The sequence below is a fragment of the Cydia amplana genome, chromosome 2 (assembly GCF_948474715.1).
Source record: "Cydia amplana chromosome 2, ilCydAmpl1.1, whole genome shotgun sequence".
NCBI lineage: Eukaryota > Metazoa > Arthropoda > Insecta > Lepidoptera > Tortricidae > Cydia > Cydia amplana.
Genome location: NC_086070.1, coordinates 2,677,985 through 2,697,852, shown reverse-complemented (window position 1 = coordinate 2,697,852; position 19,868 = coordinate 2,677,985). Strand labels below are relative to the sequence as shown.

The 19,868-nt window shown below is 39.1% G+C and overlaps 1 protein-coding gene across 1 annotated transcript; it reads right to left on the bottom strand.

The window, feature by feature from the left end:
- Positions 1–765: 765 nt before the first annotated feature.
- Positions 766–19,666, bottom strand: LOC134662031 (fatty acid 2-hydroxylase). The gene is made up of 6 exons (XM_063518291.1): positions 19,324–19,666; positions 8,487–8,706; positions 7,763–7,932; positions 3,932–4,058; positions 1,751–1,870; positions 766–894 (listed from the first exon to the last, which is right to left on the bottom strand). Exons 1-6 carry the CDS (start codon positions 19,606–19,608, stop codon positions 806–808), a joined length of 1,011 nt encoding a protein of 336 aa, XP_063374361.1. The 5' UTR covers positions 19,609–19,666; the 3' UTR covers positions 766–805.
- Positions 19,667–19,868: the final 202 nt, after the last annotated feature.

Sequence of the window (19,868 nt, the reverse complement as noted above, 5' to 3'; positions counted from 1 at the left end):
AGTAAGATAGAGTGAACGGACATTTGCGTATGTGCATTTTTTTACGAATTAAATCACTTTTACAGTACATATGGCGCTACTTTACCGCCCTAGTGCGGTAACTAGCACTATAGATGCATATGTAGAAATAAAGGGCCATATGTACTGTAAAACGTTGTATACAGTAGACTCCGCTTATAATGACATCGAAGGGAATTGACAAATACGTCATACTAAGCGGATGTCATATAAAGCATAGTTGATTAACTTCTTATTTTTGTTGATTTTCCCAAATTAATCTCAAATTTCTTTGTGAGAGATGAATTTTATTAATCTTGTACCAATTATCAACTTGCACCGAGAATAAAAACTAAAACAACTTAAACGCCACGCACGCACCATACGTCCTCGCAGAGAAAGACGTGGGGACGGTCACGAAAGCCAGCGAATTTGTCAGTATAACCGGACATAATTCCATAAAAATAGGATTTATAAGGTCATAGTAACCGGTTTGTCACTATAAGCGAAGTCATCTTATCTGACTTTGTCACAAAGAATTATATATGAAAACCAAACTTCGCACAGTAATTGCGTCATAGTAAGCGGTTGGTCATGGTCAGTATAGGCGGAGTCATAATAAACGGATTCCACTGTAATACACGCGCGTTCCTACTTTTCGCACTTGTATCGTAATGTACTATTTTTTTACATACCTACTCGTTTTCGAATTCCCGAAAAGAAGTCTAAAACGCAAAATATTCAAATTTCCGTCAGTTTAAATTTAAATACTCTATCTAATTCTGAATATCACTTTAGATGTTCCAAATCAGTCCCAACGCAAACTGAAGCCGAGCGTCCGTAGCTTCACGAAGGTTTTGAACACGTGGTCCCAGATCTCACTGCTGATGCCGAATGCTGGAATAAAAAAAAATTATAACCGTGTAAGGTCAAGCGAGGTTAATGCAACTATGGGATTATTGCGTCTCTCCGTTCTTTCTCGAACACGATTGGTCGAAACGCCCTCTACTATGCAACGTTTCATTTCCAAGTAGCTCAGGCTTTATTACTAGACGACGGGAGCTTTTATAATTCACGTTGTTATAAAAAATAAGTTAAATAGACACAATTACCCCATAGTTGCATTTAACCCGGTCGACCCTAATTGTTTTTGCGAAATATTTTGATTCAGGGCATCGGGATGAATAGGAATGGTACCGTCAACCGGGGTGAATAGGAATGGCTGGGGTGAATAGGGACAAACCTTAAAATGCGATTTTTCTGTAATTTCTTTAAAAAATACCCACACAAACTGAATCATTCAATTGAAAATAACAGTATATTTTGTATGATAAAATTTGTGTGGGTAGTTATTAAGAAATAGTCAGGTAAATCACATTTTAAGTTTTGTCCCTATTCACCCCAGCCATCCCTATTCACCCCGGTTGACGGTACAGTAATATATTTTTTGTTATTAGGTACGGTACGTCGTTTTTTTTCTTGTGTATGTTTTATAACTAATTTTGTTATTAGTTTCTACCTAACTGACTCTGGCAAAGGCTCTTAGGGCTGCCATTTCTCTAATTTAATCACTACATAGTATAAAACAAAGTCGCTCCCCGCTGTCTGTCCCTATGTACCTATGCTTAGATCTTTAAAACTACGCAACGGATTTAGATGCGGTTTTTTTAATAGATAGAGTAATTCAAGAGGATGGTTTATGTATAATTTGTTAAGCCGCGCGAAGCCGGGGCGGGTCGCTAGTATAATATACCTCTGTCATGGTTGACGAAGTGGTGATTTGAATGGTAGCGCTTCATGGCGTAAAGGTAAGTGCCGTCTGCGGGCGAGCCGTGGTGCACGTAGTAATGTATCATGTCGTACGTTAAGTAACCTGGAATAGAAGAAATAAACATTTGTTACAATCTAAACGGATTAGTTAAACGTTAAATCCGGGTCATGAACCTATAATATTCTAGGTCCATGATCCGGGTGTAATGTTTTAGGTGATGCAAAATGTACATACGCGACTGTACTCTCTTTTAATATAAAGGTGACAGTCCATTTCCAACCGCAGCTGCACTACTGTTCATTTTACTATGGAAATTGACAGTAACAGCGACGCGTTCAGTACCAGTAGTGCAGCTGCGGTTGGAAATGGACTGTCACCTTAAGCTGCATGCCAATGTTTAATAAATCATTGAATTAAAAATGAATAAAGTGTTTATCTATCTATCTACTCATTACAGTCATTACTGTGAGCTACTTTTGTTGTTGCTCTCCCTGAAATCGCAATAAATGTCTGGTGAAGTTTAATTCGCCAATTTTATGGAGACCAGGGGGCCTAGCCAAAATGATAATCGTACGTCGACAAACGCAAAATTATAGACAGCACAGCACAGCCTCGACGCTCCTCATCCTCTCTCTTTGTCTCTCTCATCCTTCCTGGTCTCCTGGGCTGTAACCGAGAAAATCTGGACCACCACCACCATCCATAACCATCTGGAGTCTGGTCGTGAACCTTCTCCCTCCCGAGGTTTTGCCAAAGACAGTAAATTGAATTTTTCAAAAAAAATTTTTACTGTCTTCCTATATTATTAAAGGTTTATAATGCGGAAGCAACAATTGGAGTCTACAAGCTATTGTTAACCGCTTACCATTAGACGGGCTGTATGCTTGTTTGCCACCGATGTGGTACATAAAAAACAAAGTAACCAAATTTATGTTAGGTACCTACTTCTTAGTCATGTCAAATGTACGGACTGACTCGTCCTGACCTGACCTTAAAAAAACCATATCGATAAAATCGATAACTACTTACCTAATTCAGTTCTGATGTAGGTAAATTGATTCCTAGATCCATTATCAACATTGTTAATTAGTTAATCAGATTAAGAGAAGCCATTTCTCAAACGGAAGTCATAATTTTAAACAAAACCTCTATGTGGGCCGATTTTTATTTTGCTTTCAATTTTTTTTCGTCACATTTGGAGAAAATTTGGGTAATTTGAACAGATCCTCATTTTGAGCGAAATATACAAAAAATTACAACTTATCCCGAAAAAATGTAACATACGGTTGGTTAACGCAAATATCGAACTTTTTCGTAATTCAAAGGAAGATTTTTTAGGACACGATGAAATTGTGCTTAATATTGTACAGGGAAAATTGGCCCTGATAACTATGTAAAGACAACCCTGACCGCTGACTGAATATAAGTAGTACTCGTAAATCATCCCCTAACTAGAGGATATATTGTAGGTCAAAATGCAGACTGATTTGGACACTTTGTTAATTGGAAGCTAAAGGCAATAACGTGGCCATTTGCACGCCAGTCTGGATATTAAGTGTCGTAATATATTACACGATGTATTGATTCGTGTCTTTATACCTATCTCTACAGAAAAATTGAAAGTAGAGATTCCAAAAATAGGCTCTCTCTATGGAACCTGAGAAGGATGAAAGTGGAGTTACAGCGTGGAAAAAAGTTGGGGAAATGTTACAAGGAATAAAGAAAGTCTCCATTTAGAACATGTAAAATGAAAATTTTTATTCTCCACACAAAAATAATTATGTCAAAATTCTAAAATTTTACTTTAAAACCTTTCCGATATCCATCCCTACTAATTTTATAAATGCGAAAGTAAATTAACTCTTGTCTTGTTACCTCTACACAGTCTACACACCCGCTACACTGAATACGCAACCGCTGAACCGAATTGCCTTTTGGCGCGATATTTAAGTATTTAAAAATTGGAAATCGCACGCTTTAAACTTCATGCTGAGCTGATTTAGATCAAATTTGGTATACAATGGAGATCGTTCAATGAGACCCGAAAATGGATATATATGGGATAGTTTTTATCAATCCTTATCGTCATTCCACGCAAACAAAAGTCGCGGGCTTCTGCCTGCAAGCTTCTGCTTGTAATACATAGATACCAGTATCACATACCTATGAGTCCACCAGTGAGCTTGATGAGTGGGTAACTCAGGAACCAGGACACGGGCTGGTAAATGATGCAAGCCAGCATCAGAGCAGGCACCGGCGGGAACACTTGCCGGAGACCGTCAAACGGCATCTGTGGATCAAATGACGACGTGAAAAGTGAGAACTACACTGTGTTTTTATAGGGAGCGTGCATGAACTATAGGGGGCAGCACAGGAGCCGTCAAATTTATGATTCCGATGAGGCAATTTTGCCAGTCAATAACGAGATGTTGATTGAATATGAGTGAATTGCGTGATAAGAGAACTAAAACCGATGATCGCTCTCGATGAGAATTTAAAATACCTTTTAAAACATAAGGTCAGTTCGAAATGTCAAAGTTTTTGTTACCTATCGTACAAGCGTAAAGTAAAAAAATGGAAAAATAATAAACGTATAATACCAATCAACACAGTAATTTACTAGGTCAAAACAGAATTGTTAAGTACCTATGTTGAATTTTTTTGTTGATAATCCTACATATTCATAGAATACGTAACCAATAATAGATAAAAACAAAATGTCAACATAACAAACTGTACTGCACTAAATATTGGTAATAAAATGTCTTTATGACTTCACTCTACCTACGTGTAGTAAGTAGGTAGCTAGTATACCACGCCACAGTAATGGATATCGCTCAAAAAGTGTTTAAGTCTGCAAATAAAACACTAATTGAGTAGGCAAGGCCGGCTTCTATTAAAGTGGTAGTACAATTTTACCGACTAAGTACGACAAAATTAAAAAGAAGGGTTATGATTATCTTATGGTTTTAGCAATCTCTGTAGGTATATACTAATGTAGTCTGGTACTTAATGCTGAATGTAGTAGGTGTGAGTGGGTATCTACTTATTTGATCGGTTTTCGTCCGTAGCGGCAAAACTACTAGGTAAGCAGATTTTTGAATCCTGGTGTCAATAGATTTCTTTCTGGACCTCGGGTGACATTAGACTGAATTTTTAACAGATTTCAAAAAACGAAGAGGTGCTGCCAAGGTTAAGTTTTTAAAATATTTCAGGTACATATTTGGTACAATTTCGGTATGTTATATGTCAGAGAATAAACAGTAATTTTACTGTATAATTTTAAACTTTTAGTCACTCGCATGACATGTTTCGGAGAGCCTAGGTCTCCATCCCTACAAATATTAAACCTAAATGCGAAAGTCTCTGTATAAGGTAGCAGCTGACATCAGACGTACAGTCTGTCTGTTACCTCTTTGCGCTTAAACCGCTGAACCGATTTAGACGAAATTTGGTATGGAGATCGTTTGAATCCTGGGGAGGACATCTTCATCATTGGCAGCAGCACCTGTTGCAGCAGGTAGTTCTTATCAACCATCATCATCATAATTCCATGCAGACCAAGGCGCGGGTAGAAGCTAATTTACTTACTTTAATGTTAGTTCAATTCGAACAGTGTTTTGTTTGCATTTTTTGCGTATTATTTCTCATTTCATTGCTAATTTTGATTAGTAGACTAATAAGTAAATACGTGTTTTTGCTTAATACTTAGCACAGTAGGTATAGGTACGTCGTCGACATTCAATTGTGCTTTATGAAAGTATGCATAGCCAGACACAAAATCGATGGTATTGATGACTCACTTCCTAGAATTGCATTCCCACTGCAAAATTTTGATTTCGATTGTACATTACTTAGAATGTATCTATGCACATTTATATTAGAGCGAGCGAGATACAACGAGACGAAAAGCATACCCATATCAAATCAATAATATTTTGAAAGTAAGAATACCGCTACCCAGTTTATTAACACAGTTCGCTTGCTTTAATGGCAGGACTTTTTTGCTTGCATTGCAAACTAACGGCGTTATTCATAAACGTCTGCTAAGTTAATCATCTGATGTTCATCGTTTATCCCTCTCTATGGCATAACGACAGATAGGGACAAACGATGATCATCAGCTGATTAACTTAGCATACGATCTTTTATCTAGACTTAAAACACCTAACGAAGTAAATTACGTCAAACGGAAGTTTAATTTTTGGAAGCAGAAACGTCTCGCGTCTGCAACGATGCTATTAAGCTAAGAATAAAATTAAAAATAAATTCAATGGCTATGGATCGATCCAGAGGCCGTGAGTTCAAGTCTCACCCAAGAGAGTAATTTTTCAACTTTTAAATTCATTAGATCCTTATTTCCATGAAAACTGGATTTAGAGGGGGCTAAGAGGCTCAAGGCAGATAACAATATTTCTATTTTAATTTTTCGCGGTAGGCCCTCTCCTCCATAAGTACCTGATAGTACCCGGTACATCGGAAAAAAATAATTACGGGGTCATAATTAAGTGTAACTTAAAAAAACTTCTTAATTAATGATTAGACGTGTAAATTCTATATCTGGTTTAATTTATTGCCCGTATTGGACTTACACACTGTATAACCATAGATAGGTTATACTCATACTTGAGGAACACAAAAAATACTTCCATATTTATTTCTGTGCCTACGAAGAAATCTGTTATTTTTGATATATTTTCTCATTCCATCCACCTCTGTCACACTCGTTGTTAAACATAAGGTTGTCTCTTTCTCTTTCGGTGTGCGGGAGCTCGTTAGCACGTGCACATTTCTCGCTTGTCCAGCCGCGACTAAAGGCAACTTGTCCAATTTGTCACAAGGTAAGCGCTTCAATTTTGGAACGCCTGTAACGTATCTTGAGTTATAAATCATTGATAATAGACCGATATTTAATACCTGACCTAATGTTTAAATAATTTGATTCGTGAAATACCATAGTGCACAAAGAACTATTTATTAGTACCTAACAATTACCTGATTGTTTTCAAAGCACGTGTTATTTGGAGACCACAGAAAACCGTCAGCGCTAGACTTAATACTATTGTACTTAGTAGGTACTTATTTTATTACGGTTACGTGACTAAACAATGAAAGAAATTATTGAAATGTAACATACGACCTCTCATGAGTCTCAGTCTTATTCGAGTATAAAGGTATAGGCAGCATTAAAAGTAGGTAGCGGATATAACAAGGCGCCAAAAGTAAGTATATGCTATCCAGTAATACTCGTATAGTAATTAGTCGTAGTTTTACAAATAGAGATACAGACATTTACCGTTATAGTTCACGTTTTTCATCATTGTCCAACATAATGATTTTCTACCTAAATTCGTTTAAAACGTAGGTAGTATGTACCTAAATTCGTTTAAGACCTAAATCAAAATCTATGCGAAGTCCAAGCGCTTTGGCGGCTCTAATTTTAATCAGTCTATGAATAGAACTCTTGAGTTTATCCAGATATTTAAGTATATCTTAAATTATTGCTCTTAATATAGTTACTAGGATTACTAGGTATTGGTATTGGTTGGTTTGAATATGGTTGTACTACATAATATATTATATTATATATATAGGTTAAAAAAATCTAATTTTTGAGTAAATGTCGAAACATTTCATACAGGACGCTTTCTAGCTTTCGACAAGCGCCACGACGGTCGAAAATTCATACTTACTACCTTTGGTCGAGCAAATTACCATTTACAGGTTTGGAAACCAGCAAGGTAACCATCACCGAATGTGACCTCAACAATCGTATATAATTAAGGCTTTGCCTAAGAGAAATTAAATCATTTATCAGAATAAAACTTCTGGGGGCCTAGGCAACATGGCAATAGTTAAATCGACAATCGTTAAACGAAACGAAAAAACGTATCGGGATGACATATAGCTACGATTACCTATATCAAAAAATTATCTTCACTGGATATAATCATGCCTAAAACCTATGAGATTTCAAACATAAATACTTCTTACCTTATGATGTAGCCCATGTATCAGGAAATGTATCTTGATCATGGTAAGGTTCTTCCCTGGGTCTAAGTGGAACACCCATCTGTGTAGCGAGTACTCTATGATGGACCACAGGAATAGGCCCAGCGCCAGGTGCCAGAAGAACTGAAGAATTGACAACACTTCGCTGTTATCTGGAACGAAATCAGTTTTTGGCAAAAAAAAATGATAGTAAGTTTTATCGCTGACTGTACTTTTCTTTCCACAGGCTCCACTAATCGAGACAATTCTGGAAAGTTCCCACCTCCGGTCTCCATCATCAGATCAGCTCGATTTTACCGTAATATTTGTCACCGAATTGTCACCCGACTGACATATGTATGCAAAATTTCAACTCAATCGGAAACCGGGAAGTGGGTCAAATGTACGAGTACATAACTTGCAAGATTTGACAACAGAAGAAACGAAATAAAAGCTGGTAAAAAGACATTTGTTTTTGTATGTGTAACCGAAGTCACTCAGTCATCAATTTGGTCACTCATTGAGATAGTTGTCTGGTCACTCACGCGGTAACACGTCCTGTCGGTCCTTCGGTCACTCGTTTTTCCCATGCTATCCCATTAGTAGTAGTAAAACACTTTATTGTACAAAAAGAAACATAAAACATGAAAAAGAACACATCATTTGTACAAAGGCGAACTTATCCCTTCAGGAATGGATTCCCTATTTCTGGTGGATGGTCACTCACCATGAGCCACGTGCTCCCTGTACTGGTGTGTGGCCAGCCACAGTATGGCGGGCAGCCAGCACGCCGGCACCAGGTACCAGGGCGTGAAGGTCAGCGCCTCCAGCAGCGGGCTGCTGAAAAGCCGGCAATGCCTGTATACGGCACTGTTCACCCATTTCTCGTAGTCTGGGGCGATGGCGTCCAACTGGGATAGGAGGGGCTTTGACCAGTCGAGTCGACCCTGGGGAAAAATTAAAGGAAGAAAATAACAGACCGGAGTCATGAGGCGAGTTTTTAAATTAGGAGTTTTTTATTTGTTCTATGGAAACCTTGAAAATTAAAGTGCTTTCCAGAATCATTATGTGACTAAAGTCTATTTTTAGGGTTCCGTACCTCAAAAGGAAAAAACGGAACCCTAATTAATAGGATCACTCGTGTGTCTGTCCGTCCGTCTGTCACAGCCTATTTTCTCCGAAACTACTAGACCAATTAAGTTGAAATTTGGCACACATATGTAAGTTTGTGCCCCAAAGATGGACGTACGTATAACGCAAATAAATGAATTTTAAATACGGAGGCCATTTATGGGGGGTAAATGAAAAAAATTAAAAAATAAAGTTTTTCTAAACTACATCGTGTAATCGTGTTACATGTTATATATACATTTTAGACATTTTACATTTTAGACATTTTTACACAAATTGACTAAGCCCCACGGTAAGCTCAAGAAGGCTTGTCTTGTGGGTACTCAGACAATGATAGATATAATATACAAATACTTAAATACATAGAAAACAACCATGACTCAGGAACAAATATCTGTGCTCATCACACAAATAAATGCCCTTACTGGGATTCGAACCCAGGACCGCGGCTTCACAGGCAGGGTCACTACCCACTAGGCCAGACCGGTCGTCAAATGAAAGAGCTCATTGTAAGAATCTCAAATATATATTTATTATAATTTTAGGATAAATAGTTTAGTTATTCAAGAAAATAGGCAAAAAATGACCATCCCCCCCCCCCCCCTATTCTCCGAAACTACTGGGTCAAATTTTTTGAAAAAAATACACAAAATAGTTCTTTACCTATAGATGACAGGAAAACCTATTAGAAATGTGCAGTCAAGCGTGAGTCGGACTTAATGTACGGAACCCTTGGAACGCGAGTCCGACTCGCACTTGGCCGGTTTTTTTTATTCGGTAGACTAAAATAACATTTCATATTATGAAATGTTATTTTATTTTCATATTATGAAATGTCAGTTTAGTCTACCGAATAAAAAAATAGACTAACTGGTTTTACTCAGGCCACTATTTAAGTTAAAACATCACGTTATCACCGGTCAACCGTCATAGAAAACAAAGTGTCAGAAGCCTCAGGCCGGACCCGGACTGTTCTAGGAAGAACGATTTAAAAACAATTTTGGTTAGCAGTTTCATTTTTAAGGTTTCCAAGAGCACATAAAAATACTCCAATCAGTATAGGTGTCCAATAGCAAATACAAATTCTTATCCTAAAAGCTCACTTCGCCATTCTCGCCGTGTTACCACGTTTAATTGCAATCAAACTTTGGATAGAGGACGGGTTAAACAAATTAATATTTGGGACATCATTACAGACTTTGTTGGAAACTAGGCGAAACCACGGTGGTTAAATATTAGACGAGATGACGAGACGTACACAGTTTTTGGTTTCAAAATATAAACAATTGGTTTATTAGAAACATTTGAATTTCACAGGAAGTAGAATCGATTGACATCTTCCAAAAAAATCATAAATCGACCCAATGCCGCAGCGAACGTGATTAGATAATTATCGATAAGTTTTCGGCAAATAGTGGTACAGTCGCCATTAGATATATCGGAGCGGCCAAGGTGCTCACATCTATCTGAACTCGCCTCTAATGTCAAGGCGTTAGATTGCGTGTTCAGGTATTTTTGAGTAGCTTGGCCGCCGATATATCTGAGGGCGTCTGTGACTCCGGTGGTGCGCGGGCCGCTAAAGTTCCCGTAGGTAATCATCTCGCAATTATCGATGCGCAAGGTCAGGCGCAGCTGCCGTTTCCGCGGTAAATAATTAACAATGCGCAATCGATGGTGCCATATTGCCTGAAGAAACTACGTGCATACATTTATATACAGATACACAGGTATTTAACCTGTAACTCTGGGTTGGAAGGTCAGATGGCAGTCGCTTTCGTAAAAACTAGTGCCCACGCCAATTACTGGGATTAGTTGCCAAGCGGACCCCAGGCTCCCATGAGCCGTGGCAAAATGCCGGGACAACGCGAGGAAGATGATGACACAGGTATTTACATACCTATAAATACATAGTAGGTACCTATCACTTTCATGTCGTTTTGACCCTTTGATCGCCAAGACAGCCAAGATAACAATCAGTGTACCTACATCGAACGAAGCCGGAAAATTTGCCAAACTTCTGTGTTTTAGATGCCAATGCAATGCAGAATTAAGCTCTGATGATGTACTTAGTTGTAGTCATATGATAGCCAAGGGAATCCCTGACGAACAACCAGAACCACGCCTGCGTCATTCTCAAATTATATGACTGCTAGGTCATTCTCAAATTATACACTTTTCATATACTGGGTGACCTTAGCCATTGGACAAACCCTGAAATCCCACATAGGATTACTTCTCAGGAATGCTCTAACGTAAATCTTTTTTTAATTAACACAAAAGATAAAAAATAAGTTTTCAAACAAAAGTTATTTCCAATAATGGACAACAATAAGAAATACTGTATTAATCTTTTCACCTCATTTTACTCGGCTATCTGTGACATGTTTCACTGCCAACACCAACTTATTGACCGAGCGTTAGCGAAGGTCTCTGTTTGAGCTTGGGCACTTGGGCAAAAATACTTTCGTATGTCCGGTTGTTCTCCTCTACAGGTTCTTAACCGATTCTCGTGAAATTTTGTGGGCTGGTTCGATGATTACATTTTTTTTTCTCGATACAGTTTTTCGAGATTATTTAAAATGGCGGAGCCATACCTACATTTTTCAGTTTTAAATTGTGCTCGTGAGGTCTAGAGCTCACAGAGGCACTTAGTTACATACTTATTTCAAATGCCAGGCAAAATTGATTCGTAACTAGACTTTTAACGATACCCGGATACCTAGCTGTTGTATGGGATAGTTTTATCAATTAGACACTATCTACTGCCCATTTTAGACCCTATTACAACCGGATAAAGTCCATAGATAATCAGTAATTTGTTGCTGTTTATACGCCGTATATACCTATCTGTCACAGTCATATGTCTATCTTTACTATCTCTAGATAAAGGTTCCGTTGTCAAAATATGTGTATGGCTTGGCACACTTACAGTTTTGGGCGATAAGGTTATCATGGGAGCCACACCATATCGATGAAATATAGGTACGTGTACTTTAGCGGCCCCTTAAGGTTAAATTCCAATAGCTACCTAAGTAGGTACGTACCATTTAAATAATTTATTCTCGACAGGAAGATGAAGGAAGAGGCTTACATCCAAGATTGGATCACCAAAAGGCCACCATGAATCAAACTATATAAGATAGTTTATAGATAGATCATGATACCTTGTCGCACATGGATACTATGACTACGTAGTAATTGCCGGTCATATAAATAAGTAAGAATGGTAAAAATCATCAGTGGCCATTGAGTAGATAAATCATTGACAAAACCGAATAAAACATTAGAAAATCTCTTGGAACTCTGACTGCGCTTCATATATTTCAGAGCACCATCCCCGGATACACCCTCATCGCCACTTCAATTAAGGTAATATCATCATAAAAGGTCACGCGACCGTCTGTATCGCCTGCTCTAGGGATGCGACTGCCATATCGTGTGTTTCATTTTTAATCGTAGACTTAGGTCCGACACAAACGCCTCTGAATTCAAAGCCTGAATGTCTGTGATCCTGAAATTGTATAAATTTCAGATCTATAACAACGGACTGACTTAAAACAAGTGAGTCTAAACCGTATTTTTTTTTATCATTTATTTATGTGTGTACGTGCGTTGCTAATAATATCAGCCTACATGCCTACTGCCTCGGCCGACAACTTTACGGAGTTTATTGATTGTCTCAGTGAAATTAGTGCGATAATCGAGAGTAGTGATGTGGAAACCGTTTTTATACTCGGGGATTTTAATTCACATCCAGGTGAGCAGTTTTACACTGAACTAATGAATTTCAGCTATGAACAGAATTGGTCGTGCGTAGATATAGATTTGTTACCGGCAAGTACCTACACTTTTGTAAGTGAGGCGCACGGCTGCCGACGATGGCTGGATCACTGCATAGTGACTAGTGCCGCGCGGCAAGCAGTTGTGAATACCTATGTTTTAGATAAGAATGTTTATTGGTCTGATCACTTGCCATTGTTAGTTGAATGTAATATTACAAACATTGTCCCTAAAATTATAACTTCTCCTGTAGCCTGTAACAAAGTAGTCTGGGGTGAAAGGGATAGTAAACAAATAGAACAGTTTCATGAATATTGCAATTCAAAATTTAGAGACTTTAATTTTCCTTCCGTGTTTACGGGTTGCGCAGATAAATTATGTATTGATCAACAGCATAGATCACTTTTGGATACCATGTACTCAAATATAACATGTATACTTACGGAGGGCGCGCGACTTTGCCATAATGCGCCTAAAAGTAGGAAACATAAGTACATACCCGGATGGAACAAGCACGTCAGCTGTGCTCACAGGGAGGCGCGGTGATGTTATCTAATGTGGTTATCGTGCGGTAAACCGGTTTCGGGAGTTGTTTACGCTAAAATGTACGAATCTAAAAGAATCTTCAAATCTAAATTAAAATATTGTCAAGCCAATCAAGATCAGATCCGAATGGATATTATTGCGCAGCTACATTCTAGTAAAAAATTTGGCAAATTTTGGAAATCAACTAATAAATTAAACCCGAAGGCCGCCTTGCCTGTGAGCATAGCTGGGCTGCATGAGCCGAGTGATATAGCCAATGCGTTTCAGTGCCACTTTAAGGTAGAATCACCGCTGTCGCCCCCGTCTCATATGTGCGGTGCTGAGAAACATCCCGAAGTTAATATTGTGAGATTCTCTGCTAAACAGGTAGCTTCAGTTATTAATAAGATGGTGCTAGGGAAGTCTCCTGGCAAGGATAGCTTAAGCATAGAGCATTTGAAGTACGCGGGTGTACACCTACCAAGAACTCTTGCATTGTTTTTTAACCTTTGTTTAAGTCATAGTTACCTGCCGGATGAACTTATGCATACAGTAATTGTCCCGATTGTTAAGAACAAAACGGGCGATGTTTCTGACATGTCCAACTACAGGCCCATCTCGTTGGCCAATGTAATTGCGAAGGTTCTGGACAGTCTGCTCGACAAACAGCTGGCTAAGCATATCCACCTCCACGACGCTCAGTTCGGCTTCAGACCTGGCCTATCCACCGAATCTGCCATCCTATGTCTGAAGCAGACTGTCCAGTACTACACGGCAAGAAAAACGCCTGTATATGCCTGTTACTTGGACCTGTCAAAAGCATTCGACCTCGTATCTTATGACATGCTGTGGCATAAGTTACAAACTGAGACTGATTTGCCGTATGAAGTTACCTCGTTGCTTAAATATTGGTATGGTAACCAAGAAAATAGTGTGAAGTGGGCTGGAGCGTATTCGGAGTCGTATAGGTTGGAGTGCGGGGTGAGGCAAGGGGGGTTAAGTTCGCCCCGCCTCTTCAACCTATATATGAATCAACTGCTCGAGGAGCTCAGCGGTGCCAGTGTGGGATGTTCCATAGACGGAGTGCGCGTTAATAACATCAGCTACGCGGATGACATGGTGCTGCTGAGCCCCTCAGTGGGTGGTTTAATTAGTTTGTTGCGCAAATGTGAGTCGTACGCGGAGGCCCATGGGCTCAAATACAATGCTAGCAAAAGTGAGATCATGCTATTTAAAGCGGGTAATAAGACCTATAATGTGCCCCCTGTGAGTCTTTGTGGCACTCCTTTAGCACAAGTGAAGCATTTTAAGTATTTGGGCCACTGGGTCACTGATGACATGTGCGACAATATGGACATTGAGAGGGAACGCAGAGCGCTGGCTGTGCGCTGCAATATGCTTGCCCGTAGGTTTGCACGATGTACAGAGAAGGTGAAGGCTACGCTTTTTAAAGCATATTGCCAGTCCTTCTACACGTGCAGCCTATGGATCAGCTATACGCAGCGAGCATACAGCGCTCTGCGGGTCCAGTACAACAATGCGTACAGGGTGGTATTCGGGCTGCCGCGACACTGTAGCGCCTCGGGTATGTTCACGGAGGGACGGATCGATGGCTTCCACGCGATCATCAGGAAGCGGTGTAGCTCGCTGTTGAGGCGGTGGCGCGCCAGCTCCAATACCATCCTGTGCACGTTGGCCGACCGGTGGGACTCACCGTGGCTGAAGCACTGGGTGCAGCTACATGCCCCAGTGTGTCAGAATTTGTTTTAAGATTATGTTTGTACTAACCCTAGTTTTAAGAATTAGTATTTATGTTACTAACACATTATGGACTTTTGTTCGAAATAAATGATTTCAATTCAATTCAATTCAATTTATAAACAAGATATATACAGTGTATTACTAAAAGAAATTAAAAACTAGCTAAAATCTAAAATAGGCCCTTGAGGCATTGTACCAAGGATGCTGGCGACATTTCCTCGCTGTATCGCAATGCTGATACGTTGTGCGAGGTAGCCGCCAGCTCTTCGGTCACCAGTTACGTCAACCAGACGCTTCACGATTTCTGCGAACAACTTATGCGCGCTGGGACCCCATGGACCTAGAGTTTCAACTCCAAATGGTACAAAATGGTACTCTCTACCGAGGCTCTTATATTTGTTACGTTTTAAAATTTCGGCGCTTTCCGCCGCCCCGCCCGCTTTTACATTAGTCCGTTGGAGGTGGGACGGTGCCAGTGTGTCTACGCAGGTAGCATCCCACACTAACATCCGTCCCAAGCTCCAAGGAACTAAGGATATCCCATCGGGCCTCTTGCCATCGTCTCTGAAAATGCCAGTCGGTTCAAGAAGAGCAGGCACATTGATGGTGGCAAGAGACCGACGGATTATGTCATTAAGCGACGCATGTCTCGAAAAACGGCCTGCACTTTTTTGACAAGATAATCCATGGTGTCCCAGTCGGTCCACGTCCGTGCCACAAGAGCATATGTGTGGCGTACACACCGAAACCCTGAGTCGCAAACCAGTCGCCAGTCTAAGGGAGGCCGGATCCAAGAAAGTACCAGTATTGGGCGAAGGATGGGCATGTAGCCAGTAACCGGCTTCCCGGGTCCCGACCGCCAAAAGCCTCGCGCGATCTGGACCTGTACAGTTGTTTAGCAGAGTATTGTAAGCTAAAAATTTGGGTTGTCTGGAAATTGTTTGCCTGGGCAAGCAATTTTAAAAGCATTTTTGGCGTCCTCAAAGCCCGCAATCTCACAGTTTGTGGGCAAAGCCCTTAAGATATTTCCTGTGAGATCAGACGTGCTATGACTGGACGCCAAAAAGGCTGGGGAAGCCACACTGGAAATTTTGCGAAAATAATTCAATGTTAGTATGTCTCACAACAGTTTAAATTCGACTATAACAACGGCTTAGGAGGTTAGGAAGCCTAGTGGTAGTGACTATGCCTACGAAGCAAGACATCCTGGGTTCAAATCCTGGTAAGGGCAGTCATTCGACTCATTCGTGTGTTCATCACGAATATTCCTGAGTGATGTATCATAATATATATTATATTTATATTTATAAGTATGTATACTCGTATCTTCACACGCTGATTATGCGACGCGCATTGCGAAATGAGTCGTGCGTGAGATGCGCGCCTATCACCAAAATGATCATCAAGGTCGTATGAAAACCATAGTAAATTAGTAAATTTGAATCGACCTCCATTCTTCCAATCAATTAAACAAAATATGGTAATTATGTATGGGATGAATACAAAGTTACTTAATTTCTGCTTTGAGTGTGAGAGATATGAGATTTTTTCAAAGGAGTGACGTTAATTAGATTAAAACCCCATGTTAACCGTATTATGACAAATAAAATATTGATTGATTGATCTTTAACTTTTGATGTATTTTAAAAATTACTTATGTACAAAACTTCTTGCATAGAGATGGAGCATTAAGTTTTTTTACCTGTACCGCCCTCGATGCTTGAACAGCCCTACCTTACCAATCCTATATTAATTACCTACAACATCGACTACAGAACAACCGCTTATAACTTAACATAGATTTAATTTATGCAAGCCCCACCCTAAATAAATTACGACATATGATCAGTAATAGCTATCACTACCATTGAAGGGGAATATGTTGCTACATGTTATACAGGTAATATTTAGGGTACTTATAGACAATTAAAATAACCTAAACTTTAAAAAAATGCGAGAGGAAAAAACTACAATAAAAGAAATATCGCCTTAAAAACGTAAGTGCCCTTGAGTATTATTTTTTAATACATATATGATATTATAATATCTATTAGTCATAGTCACACACAAAACCAACAAAATACAAAATTATTAGTACAAAATGTAGTGAATAAGCTGGTGGGTCAAACACACTTCAGAAAAAAGTCTCTTCTGTGGACAAATCAATGAAATTTAACGTCCAGCGGGCTTAGCACGGTTCCATTTTTATCGACTATCACTATGCCCGTCACTTTCGCACTTACATACTTGTTAGAACGTGACAGGCATGGTGATAAACGATAAAAATGCGACCGTGCTACTAGAGCTGGGCACATTTATATCACGCTTTTCTTATTTGAGTCTCAAGTACTTACGAAAAAATGTATCCCACCTGCCGGCCTAGCGAAGTTGACAATCGCTATCGCTTCGACAACGAAACGTTTGCTGTCTCTCTATCACTCTTCCATATTAGTGTGACAGTGACAGCTGCGTTTCGATCGCTACGGAGCGTAAGCGATTGGCATGTTGGCTACGCGGCCAGCGTAAAACAACAATCGATTCTCTTAACTTTGCGATGTCTACAGGAAACACGCAAGCAATTAACCAGGACAATGAAATGTGTACCACCACCACCCTGATAGGCGCGTTATGGTCCGCACTAATTTACGAGTCTTGATTTAAATGTTTTTATTATTAGTGACAATAGCGACCTCCCTTGGCCGCTTGTTCAGTTATTAATGAATCTGTTGTCTTGAACCTGAGGTCACTCTGACATACCAGATACTGATATATTCATTTCGCATGCACCAATCAGCGTCAGCGATCTTCAAGGTCGTGTCAAAATAAAATCAAAACTGTTAAATCTGAATCGGGCAGTGGTTTAGACATTTCGCTACGAAGTGCTACGTTGCCGTCGTAGTATTTTAAATTGCTATTTCGTTCGTAGATGACAATTATTATTTTAAATTCAAATGCTCATTTTAAATAACTCATTTATTATATAATAAGTGGTATAAGACTAAAACTAACTACAATTAAAATAACTAAAACTAAAAATTTAAAATGCCTATCAAAATTTTGAGCCTTTGATAGGGTGCCCATCACGCAGGCAGCGTTCCCGCGCTGGATTTGAGCGAGAAAGCTGCCTGAGCGAGGGTCACCTGTAGCCTCCCTTAGGCGTTTTCTGAGCGCCTTGTGGAGCCGCCTTGCCCCCTACCCCACGGGCCTAGTGTCTCAACTCGACACCAAAAGCTACAAACTCGTAATTTTAAATTATTAACTATGAATAAGAATCTCAGCCTATATAAATATGTCCTACTGCTAAGGGCAGGCCTCCGAATCCCAATGCACGTTCTTTGGCGACTTCACATACGTCTTTGACTTTTTTCGTGGATGTATTAAGGTATCCTTACGACCGACAAGCAAGTTATTAAGTATTCATTAAATTACACTACAAATATTTGCTAATATTAAGTTGAGTTGTATTTGACGACCGGTCTGGCCTAGGTCTGGTAGTGACTCTGCATATGAAACCGATGGTCATGGGTTCGAATCCCGGTAAGGGCATTGGGGCTGTGTGATGTGATGAGCAAAGATATTTGTTCCTCACTTCACTTAAGTGTTTTAGCGTTCAAAATTTTAAAATATTTGTTTAGTTCGTACCTATATATTTTGTGTATACCTATATGTCAAAGTTTTATTTTATAATTAACGACTTCCGAGAGCGCGATGTATTTCATTAATAACTGTAGGTACCTAAGTGGGTCCAGGCTAGTAGTTAGAGAAGTCGGTTTTTTTCTATTAAAGATTATTTGATAGTTTGATAGTCGATATATTATGTTGATTCAGGACACCTGTCATGTCTTTTCCTAGTAAAATTTGCCCTTATCGACATTTTCAATCATCACATCAGTCGGTTGTTAATTATTTAAAAACTTTATTTACTTAGATTACTTAGACTTACTATTTTTATTTTGTTTCCAGTTTTTTTTGTTAGAATTCTATAAAATTTTGTGAATAGGTAGAGTTTCTTATTATGTATAAAATAAGCGGATTTTCACCGTACCTGTCTTAAAAAAAATCTTAGTTACGAAAACGTTTGGAAAATAATATACCTACATAAAATTTATTTTTGTCCTAAATTGGGATTTCGGGTTACTCCGGTCAGAATTTGGAGATCTTCAAACTTACCTACCAAATTTTATCAAATACTGAAGAAAAAAGAAATCTACAACGAAACAAAAATCGACCCATCTAAGTAAAATATATAGATAAGGAAATCATCCATGTAATATTTGATTTCTAAGCTACCATCCGTATACAATCAGGTACAGGTACGCTTGTTTGCCACCGACGTGAAAAAAAAAACATGTTTATGTCCAACTGACCTCCAGTTCCTCTAAATACGCGATCTCCTCTTTATCCCTGCTATCCTCTTCTTTAGTGATAATCCTACCATTCTCACTAACACCACTCAAGTTACTATCTTTCTCACTCTCCACTTTAAAATCATTCAACATATGGTAAGCATTTACACTATGTCCAAATTTTTCCATAGCCTGTAAGATATTTTTCCCTTTGTAATTTTTTAGTGTGTTCGTACCGCCAGGATGGTCGCGTAAGAACTTTTTTATGTCATAGTTTTTGTCGTCGAGTCTTACAGGGAACTCCATGATGTGGTGGTAGCGACCACCGCCACCCAATGCCGACTGAAGACTGAAGCTGAAACGCTTATCAAAATAAGCGCTTGAAAGCTAGGCCTAATTGTTAAATTGTGGTTACTATGCGTGTACCTTTAGTTTATGGTTGACAAATAGTTTTGTACATTTGAATTTCCATCTTATTGTCATAATCATAAAGTTAACATTTCAAAAGACTTACCTATGTGATTCGGTAGCGTGTTTTGAATATTTATTTATTTATATTGTTTGCT

Bases quoted from the DNA above. Each gene is read 5' to 3' on its own strand.
- LOC134662031 (XM_063518291.1), bottom strand. From the start codon at position 19,608: ATGGAGTTCCCTGTAAGACTCGACGACAAAAACTATGACATAAAAAAG. The intron at 8,707-19,323 runs GTCAGTTGGACA...ATTTTTCCCCAG, and splicing joins CGTATTTAGAGGAACTGGAG to GGTCGACTCGACTGGTCAAA. The intron at 895-1,750 runs GTATATTATACT...TTTTTATTCCAG, and splicing joins CTTCGTCAACCATGACAGAG to CATTCGGCATCAGCAGTGAG.